The sequence below is a fragment of the Rhinoraja longicauda genome, chromosome 20 (assembly GCF_053455715.1).
Source record: "Rhinoraja longicauda isolate Sanriku21f chromosome 20, sRhiLon1.1, whole genome shotgun sequence".
Taxonomy (NCBI): Eukaryota; Metazoa; Chordata; class Chondrichthyes; order Rajiformes; family Arhynchobatidae; genus Rhinoraja; species Rhinoraja longicauda.
The window spans coordinates 33,247,603-33,257,269 of NC_135972.1; the positions used below are offsets into that span (position 1 = coordinate 33,247,603).

Here is a 9,667-nt window from a genome sequence, read left to right on the forward strand (position 1 = left end):
GAGGTGATATTGAGAGATATAGGTCAACTGAATGAAAGATATGCAAAAAAGGAACGATGATAAAGGAAATAGGCCATTGTTATCTCGGGACTAGGTGAAAACGAGTTAGAGACAATGAGACTCAACAAGACGACTTTGAAGCTAGTACGACGGGTGGGGGAGAGATAGAGAGAGGGGGTGCACGTATTTCTGAACAATGTGGGGTGAACAAGATGCATAATCTTATTTGCAAAGCTGAGCAAACTAGACACATGGAAACATTTGCTCATCGGCATTAACATGTAGGCAGGACTTCACTGTAAATAAATTCCCAAATTTAAAAATGTGAAGGCATTTCAGATCACCACCTGCATTCTTTTACTTGGAGCCTGAAACGGTTGGTTGACAGCACTTGCACTTCTATGACCCGTGAAAAGACAGAAACAATGTGTGGTTCTGTCCGCACGGAGGTCTTGCACTTAATATAAAGATGCCAAACTGGTCAGGTCCCTGATGTGGCTCAGAAAGCGCTTCATTGGGATGCTATGTGCGGTAATGCATTGCCGTCAGCTGCTACTGAATTACTTTTATTTTGCCATTCTGATTTCACGAGCGCCCATTCCCCCACCACCTGCTACTGCCCTTCAAACTCCGGGGAGAAGCACAGCTGATGGATAATATCCCTGTTCCCAGGGCAATGGATATGAACAGCAGCTGGGTCGGGCAAATTGACAGGTTTTTTTTGTTTACATTTCTAAGTGCAAAGTAATGTTAGAATGACGCATTGCAGTTTTGTAGAGTAAACGCAAGTGGGGAACAATGCTCCGAGTGTGATTCAAATCCTTCAAACGTGAGATAGACACAAAATGCTGGAGTGACTCCGCGGGACAGGCAGCATCCCTGGATAGAAGGAATGGGAGGACAGAGCGCATGTCTGGATAAAAGGAAGATGCGCATTAACACATTTAGATTAACATTTATCTCACTCCTAAAACAACATGGGAAACACAATGAACTCTCTGGAGCAAAATAAAAATGATACAGTCCACGTCGCGATGAATTCAGCTAAATTCTGCAAGTGTTTGGGACTGTAAATCCTGAATGGTCCTTCATTAAAATGCAATCAAGGAATTGAAATTCAAAAAGTTCACACACACGTCGAGTTCCGGCAAGAAGCTGCGCGCTCGACAAATGTTTATTGCACGGCAGTCTTCCTGCCAAATGGTGCTTTTGCCATGAAAACCCAAAACTCTCAGCCGACCGCGCAGTTTCTGAGTAGAGAGGGGAATAGTTAATGGTTCCGGGGACAGTGGTCGCTCATGAAAATAGAATTGGCGCTGTTTTCTGCTGTAAAGTATAATTAATGCGCGCCCGCTCGCGAATCACCTGTGTTCTCCCCTTAAAAGGTGCAAACATCACACTTCTCGGCGTGTAGGAAGGAACAATCTCCAGTTTCCTTTGTCATCGTTACTTTTTTGCATATCTTTCAATCATTTGTCCTATATTTCTCTATATCACCGTCCACAGCTCTCGTTTCCCTTTCCCCTGACTCTCAGCCTGAAGAAGGGTCCCGAAACGTCACCTATTCCTTTTCTCCAGAGATGCTGCCTGACCCGCTGAGTTACTCCAGCCTTTTCTGTCTATTATACTTCTCGGGGTGTTTTCAGAGCTAAAAAAAAGCAACTCCCTCAAAAAATAAGCCAGAATTTGAAATAATGAGATATATAAAGAATCGTTCGTGATTTTATTTCATTCTTAAATACAATTATTTTAATGACGGCTAATGAATATAACGTTATTTACAAATATACAGTAGAAGATTTTCCTATGTGTGGAACTCGATACGTTTGACCTTGATATTTACACGCTGTATTTTGCGGTGGCGTTGCTGGGCGGTCTAAAGGACATGATAGACTGGCTGGCTGGGAGTGGTCGGCTGGGACAAGTGGCTGACAAGTGGCGATGAGGTCCTTCCGTCCGGTCCTGAAACGAGACAACGCTCGGGGGAAGGTGAGATCCGTTCCACTATATTGGTCAGGTAATCCAAGCTGGAAACACCGAGGCCTCGACCGCTGGCACAGACTGCATGGGAAGAAACGAAATAGTCGTGTGATGACCAAATATACCATGTAAAAAAGGAAAAAACAATCCTCAAGTAAGCATTGGAATAGACGTCTAAAGCACATGTCATGGAGGAAGAGAAGTTCACATCGGAGAAATAGACCACAATCCACAGCTCTACGGAGCTTTTTATAGACATGAACTGGCTCCACAGACGGTCGTCCTAAACCATGCATTGTTTGCATAGAATGCAGTGATTACTGGGAAGCGTAAAGGGGCTTCCCAAGGCTAAAGCCGCCATGTTGTATAGAAAGACATCATTTCTCCACTTTAGTCATTTTGTAATGTTCAATTATTGCTTAATAAACCACATATGCATCAAAGTACATTAAAATAATAATACCATACGGCAAAGACCATGCTCCGAACAATACATATAGGAGACACAAAACCTTTCATTCTCTTCAATTAATTATACTTTGCAATCTTGGGGGGTTGCAACACTAGTGAATCCATTTGGCTAGTATGTGTGGCCATTATTTTCTTTAATGCATTTCGTTATCCCGCTGGTTCAGAAGTCGGGACTTATTGGGACGTCGGGACGTGATGTGTTACATTGAAATGGAGTTGCCAATGCAGTACTGAGAACATGCTGTGTTACAGAGAAGGATATCTCGGGGAGATTTTTGAAGCGGCGCTCCGTCTGTACTTAGGTGATAATAACGTTCCATAAATTTATTTCAAATAGGAATATGAGAATTCTCCCAGGTCTTGGGGCCAATACTGAATTTTCAACTAATTCTGCCTACATTTTGTCAGTAGACATAGACAATAGGTGCAGGAGTAGGCCATTCGGCCCTTCGAGCCATCACCGTTATTCAATGTGATCATGGCTGATCATTCTCAATCAGTACCCCGTTCCTGCCTTCTCCCCATACCCCCTGAACATGTCATTCTCATGTTACTAACAGTGGAAGATTGGTTGTTGGCAAATTAGTGTTCACTCTCTTTAGCAGATAATTAATTTCAAATGTATTCCATTCACTCTAAAGTGTTTTGGGGATATCTTTAGATGCTGAAATACGCCAGAATTTCAAAATTGACTATTTTCTTCAACGTTTAATTAAAAAAAAACATATGTAAATTATATGTCATCGTCCAACCGTCGTCTAATCAGTATTTCTACAATCTGTCTTTATTGTTTTATCTCTGCTCTGTGTTCCCATTTATTGCTCGCATTAAAGTGAGTAAATTGTGCTTAGCGTTAATGAAGTATTTCCAAAGGATTTTAAATGAAATGCATCTGACTCCATGGTCGCTTCTCAAAAACTTTGTTTAACTGAACCAGGTGTTCCTGAACCTTAACTCAAACTCAGAATTTTAAAAAACGCCATGAAACTGCTTGCATTTTGTTTGAAATTGTTCCGCTAATTCACTGATCGTTGAAAATGTTTTTTTAAAGTAGTTTATGACTTCAAAAGGTGCCGGGTGAACTGGGCGAGGGCAGATGGGCGGGAGTTCAAAACAAGATGACTGCTCCGCCATCGCTTACAATTTCCGTCTGATTTGTCGCTTTCACAAGCTCGACCCGCCAACTTAGGTTTAACGTCGTCACTTTAAGGCAGAATTGGGAAGAAGTGCAAACTGCATTCAAGAGAACTATAGGACGTACCACTCTGTAATTCCGAACAGTAAATGCGATCACAATTGATGTGTCTTCTGGACCAGACGGGACTATTGCAACCCATCTGCGGAAACAAAACACAGGGAAATCAAAATATAACAACTTGCAAGAGTTTCACTTAAAGCCTTTATAAAGATACGACCATAAAGCCTCTCTTTAAACATAAAATGTCATGAGCGTCATTATTCTTGGACGGAAACAAGCCCATCTGTTAATTAGACATAGTAAGTTACCTCGCCACACCATGGTTTTCTCACAAGATATGTCAATATTCTTGCACAGAAATGTGCGTTGTGTTATCCATGGAAAATGGATTGCATGTCTCTGCAGTTGACCGAGAAAGTTTAATTGCGCCGGGTCAGGTTTTCCCATATTAAATTCATATCAAAGCCCGGCTCCAATTGTGAAAAAAAACTCCATTCTGTAAGAATGCTTCGGCGATTGTTGTTTAAAATAACACTCTTTCAGACTCCTGTGGATAGCAATAGGTGGAGAGGTGGGAATGTCATCATCCCCGTATCCAAAGAGATCAATGTGTGTGGCAGCAACTCGCAGTCAAGTAGCAAGAAGTCACACTCGGTCACACTTAATGAGACCCAGACATCATCTACACCAAGTCCCGAGCAACGGCGAACATTCCGCCTAATTTCCAATGTGCTAATGAAGATGTTTAACTTTAGTTACCCTCTCTCCCAAGTTAGATCAGGAAATATTTCGTTGCAATGAATGCCCGACAGCTGTGAATGCAAAGTTTTGCCCATTCTCGCAGCTGCCCTCTTGAGTTTCAACACTCGCCATTCGGACAGTGTCAAAGCGAAAACTTCCTGGTTGCTCGAGTTAAAACGTGGAAATGGATCAATGTTCTTCGGGAGCGGTTCACAGCGGAATTATATTGACTTTTTTTTTTAAATTACAGAAATCAAAATCCTAATAAGTGGATACGCCGATGACAACACTGTCGGCCGAATCGCGGATGGCGAGTCAGTGTACAAGAGTTGAGTGGTGCACAACAAAAAACCTCCAAAGTCCACGAGGCCAAGGAATTAAAAGTTAACTTCAGAAAAGGGAAAGTCGGGAGACGTGGTGCCTGTTTTCATTACTGGATCAACACTGGAGAGAGTTAACAGCTTCAAATTCAGAGGCGTTCACATCTGGTCAATCTGTCCTGGGCTCAACATATAAATGTAATCAGTAAAAAGACGCGCCATCGCTTCTATTTTGTTTAGAAGTTTAACGAGATTGGCCATAGAAACATAGAAACATAGAAAATAGGTGCAGGAGGAGGCCATTCGGCCCTTCGAGCCAGCACCGCCATTCATTGTGATCATGGCTGATCATCCACAATCAATAACCCGTGTCTGCCTTCTCCCCATATCCCTTGATTCCACTAGCCCATTGAGCTCTATCTAACTCTCTCTTAAATCCATCCAGTGATTTGGCTTCCACTGCCCTCTGTGGCAGAGAATTCCACAAATTCACAACTCTCTGGGTGAAAATGTTTTTTCTCACCTTATTTTTTAAATGGCCTCCCCTTTATTCTAAGATTGTGGCCCCTGGTTCTGGACTCGCCCAACATTGAGAACATTATTCCTGCATCTAGCTTGTCCAGTCCTTTAATAATTTTATATGTTTCTATAAGATCCCCTCTCATGCTTCTAAACTCCAGTGAATACAAGCCTAGTCTTTTCAATCTTTCCTCATATGTCAGTCCCGCCATCCCAGGGATCAATCTCGTGAAACTACACTGCACTGCCTCAATTACAAGGATGTCTTTCCTCAAATTAGGAGACCAAAACTGTACACAATACTCCAGATGCGGTCTTACCAGGGCCCTATACAACTGCAGAAGAACCTCTTTACTCCTATACTGAAATCCTCTCGTTATGAAGGCCAACATGCCATTAGCTTTCTTCACTGCCTGCTGTACCTGCACGCCAACTTTCAGTCACTGGTGTACCAGGACACCCAGGTCTCGATAGACCTCCCCCTTGCCTAACCTAACTCCATTGAGATAATAATCTGCCTCCTTGTTTCTGCCGCCAAAGTGGATAACCACACATTTATCTATATTATACTGCATCTGCCACGCATCTGCCCACTCACTCAACCTGTCCAGGTCACCCTGCAACCTCCTAACATCCTCTTCACAGTTTACACTGCCACCCAGCTTTGTGTCATCCACAACCTTGCTAGTGTTACTTCTAATTCCCTCTTCCAAATCATTAATATATATGGTAAACAATTGTGGCCCCAACACCAAGCCTTGCGGCACTCCACTCGCCACTGCCTGCCATTCTGAAAAGGACCTGTTTACTCCTACTCTTTGCTTCCTGTCTGCCAACCAATTTTCTATCCATGTCAACACCCTACCCCCAATACCATGTGCTCTAATTTTAGTCACCAATCTCCCGTGCGGGACTTTATCAAAGGCTTTCTGATAGTCTAGATACTGCATCCACTGGCTCCCCTTCATCCATTTTACTTGTCACGTCCTCAAAAAATTCCAGAAGATTAATCAAGCATGATTTCCCTTTCATAAATTCATGCTGACTTCGACATATCCTTTTACTGCTATCCAAATGCACTGTTGTTACCTCTTTAATAAATGACTCCAGCATCTTTCCCACCACCGAAGTCAGGCTAACTGGTCTGTAATTCCCCGTTTTCTCACTCGCTCCTTTCTTGAAAAGTGGGATAACATTAGCTATCCTTCAATCCACAGGAACTGATCCCGAATCTATTGAACATTGGAAAATGATCACCAATGCGAAAAATTTGAAGAAGGGTCTCGACCCGAAACGTCACCCATTCCTTCTCTTCTGAGATGCTGCCTGACCTGCTGAGTTACTCCAGCACTCTGTGAATAAATACCTTCGATTTGTACCAGCATCTGCAGTTATTTTCTTACACCAATGCGTCCACTATTTCTAGAGCCACCTCCCCGAGGACCCTGGGATGCTGATCATCAGGCCCAGGGGATTTATCATCCTTCAGTCCCATTAGTCTACCCAATACTATTTCTCGCCTAATGAAAATTTATTTCAGTTCTTCTACCCCCCCCCCCCCCCCCCTAGATCCTCTGTCCTCTAGTACATCTGGGAGATTGTGTCTTCCTTAGTGAAGACAGATCCGAAGTACCTGTTCAACTCTTCTGCCATTTCCTTGTTACCCATAATAATTTCACCCGTGTCTGCCTTCAAGGGACCCACATTTGACTTTGCTACTCTTTTTCTCTTAACATATCTAAAGAAGCTTTCACTGTCCTTCTTTATATTCCTGGCCAGCTTCCCCTCGTACTTCACCTTTTCAGCCCGTTTTGTTACCTTCTGTTGTCATATGAAAGTTTCCCACTCCTCTGGCTTCCGGCTACTCTTTGCTGTGTTATACATTTTTTCTTTTAGTTTTATTCCATCCCTAACTTCCATTGACAGCCACGGTTGCCTCCTATTCCCCTTAGAATATTTCTTCCTTTTTGTAATGTAATGATCATGCGTCTTCCGGATTATGCCCAGAAATTCCTGCCATTCCTGCCACCGTCAATCCTGCCATGTCACAGAATACACTAACAAACTTCTACAGATGCATCTTGGAAACTACCTTGGAAACTACTACTGGTTACCTCGTGGCCTAGTAACACAAAGGACTGCAGAGAGTGGTGGATTCAACCTGATCCATCAAAGGCACAACGTTCCCCGCCACTGAAAGCACCTACCTGCATGAGGCATCCATCATTATCCGGGCCGTGCCCTCTTTTCGCTGCTACAATCCGGTGGCATCTTGAAGACCACCAGGTTCACCCAATCTACTTTTCTACAATCAGGTTCTTGAACGGACCTGCACAATCCGAACCCGGCCTCAACATGAGAATAGTGTGGACCACCCCTTCGACTGAAGAAGGGTCTCGACCGAAACGCCACCCATTCCTTCTTTCCAGAGATGCTGCCTGTCCCTCTGAGTTACTCCAGCATTTTGTGTCTACCCGTTAGACGACCATGTACTTGTTTTCTAATCGTGTTTTGCACTAACGCCTTAGGGTTTGTTTGTTTTTGCAGTCTTCTTTTGTTCAGTCTTGACGAATTTACGTGTAATCTGTGTATTATTTATGCATTTGTGCATTCCCCGAGTCTACACGCCCATGATGCTCCTGCAAGCACGATTTCCATTGTTCCTGTACTTGTACTTATGCCGATAAACTCAACTAGACTTGAAATGAAACATTGGAAATTTAATGCCCGAATCCCTAACTTTATTAAATATGCAATGATGCAATATATACAATTGGAAACAATATGGCCGGATCAACCTTCTTGGCTTTAATCCGTGGTGGATGGTACGTGGAGGTAAGTTTTATACCTACTGAGACTTATTAATAAACAAACTCGAGGCAATTTTAAAGATTGAAACCGGGAAAATTTCCCCTTCACACACGAAAGTGTCTGAATACTTCAAGCTTTGTTAGAAGATCAGATGAAACAGTTTTGTGAATGAGCTTGTAATCGATATTTGCGATACGAACTCATGAATATCGGGTTTTTCTTTCAAGGTACGAAGAAGAAAGCTTTATGGGCAGATGTTTTAAGTAAGGATTGATTACCTTAACCAGAAGTTTTCGTTTTGCATTAGTTATACAGAGAACACATGGACCCAAAGTAACAGTTGGACATGAGGCTTGTTAATGGACAGAATAAATGCCCGTATCCAATCAAGGAAATGCCTCTTCCTCCGGCAAATAGGGGGATCACAGAGTAGAAACTTTACGACGCAGGAGGCCATTCGGCCCATCCTCTCTATCCTGAAAATGACAAAACTTCCCTATTCAGATTCCACCATGTCGCTGCCATAATAGATTATATTTGGAGTTTTTCGCAATTCCAGCAAATATTATCACGTATCGCAATAGGTCAGAGATTTACATGAATACGCGCGCGCGTGTGTGCGTGCGTGTGTGTGTGTGTGTGTGTCTGTGTGTGTGTGTCTGTGTGTGTGTGTGTGTGTGTGTGTGTGTGTGTGTGTGTGTGTGTGTGTGTGTGTGCGTGCGTATAATTGAACAGGGAACACGGGGGAGAGGTGCATATAGAGATTTAGTAGATTAGTGCTCACCATTCCGTCTGAACAATTGGACTCGGGGCTGCCCGGCTCCGAGTTGCCTTTGCCCGGGAGGCTGTAGTAGTTCGCCACCTGTTCCCTGAGAAGATCCTGGAGACTCTCAATGTAGCTGATGGCGTTCCTCAGTATCTCCACCTTGGGCAGTCTCTGGTTCGGGTTGGCGCTTGTGCATCTCTTTAGAGTCTCGAAAGCCTGATTAACTTTCTTAAGTCTCCTCCTCTCCCTCATGGTGGCCGCTTTTCTCCTGTCGGTGTTGCAGCTTTTGCGCTTGCAGGCTTTGCAAGCCCACGCAAGGCAGTGGCCAGCCTGGTGGTGGCCGTTCGGGGCTTTAATGTGTTCCTCTTCATCGGTTCCGCGGGACTCCAGCTTGTGGTCCCCATATACCACTGCGCCGTGCTCGGAATCATCCGCAAAGTCTGCTTCCTCGGGCGATGACAGACAGGAATGATCGTAGAACAGATCGGATGGAGAAAAGTGGCACTCGACCGTGATATCCATTCGTAATAACAGCGAAACAAAAGGTTTAAGTGAAACTCAACACTTGCACAACGTTTCCGTGTAACTGCACCAGGCGATGGAGTTGGAAGACAACCATGGGCTGGAGTCAGTGAAGTAGTGGTTCAGCTTAGCACTGAGGGGACTTTATATACACACGAGGAGGTCGCTCTCACCGGCGAACATCCAGTCCTTCCCATATGTCACTAACCCGAGACCTGTCCCAGGGGGGGTCTCATTAACGTTTGTTGGGTTGAGAGGGTCTCCTCCCACAATCTAAGCACAACATTCTGCGAGGAAGAAGGATTTTCCAGAAATCTCCGCAGTGAGAGGAAAGCCTCC

The 9,667-nt window shown here is 43.9% G+C and overlaps 1 protein-coding gene across 1 annotated transcript; it reads right to left on the reverse strand.

Annotated features, from left to right (window-relative positions):
• Positions 1-1,862: 1,862 nt before the first annotated feature.
• On the reverse strand, positions 1,863-9,328 carry myf5 (myogenic factor 5). Its single transcript, XM_078416637.1, has 3 exons — positions 8,825-9,328; positions 3,713-3,788; positions 1,863-2,061 (listed from the first exon to the last, which is right to left on the reverse strand). Exons 1-3 carry the CDS (start codon positions 9,326-9,328, stop codon positions 1,877-1,879), a joined length of 765 nt encoding a protein of 254 aa, XP_078272763.1. The 3' UTR covers positions 1,863-1,876.
• Positions 9,329-9,667: the final 339 nt, after the last annotated feature.

What these genes read in the sequence shown, in the direction of transcription:
- myf5 (XM_078416637.1), bottom strand. Translation starts at nt 9,328, where the DNA reads ATGGATATCACGGTCGAGTGCCACTTTTCTCCATCCGATCTGTTCTAC. An exon ending in CCAATTGTTCAGACGGAATG is followed by an intron (nt 3,789 to 8,824) that starts GTGAGCACTAAT and finishes TTGTTTCCGCAG; the next exon opens with ATGGGTTGCAATAGTCCCGT. An exon ending in CTGTTCGGAATTACAGAGTG is followed by an intron (nt 2,062 to 3,712) that starts GTACGTCCTATA and finishes CTTCCCATGCAG; the next exon opens with TCTGTGCCAGCGGTCGAGGC.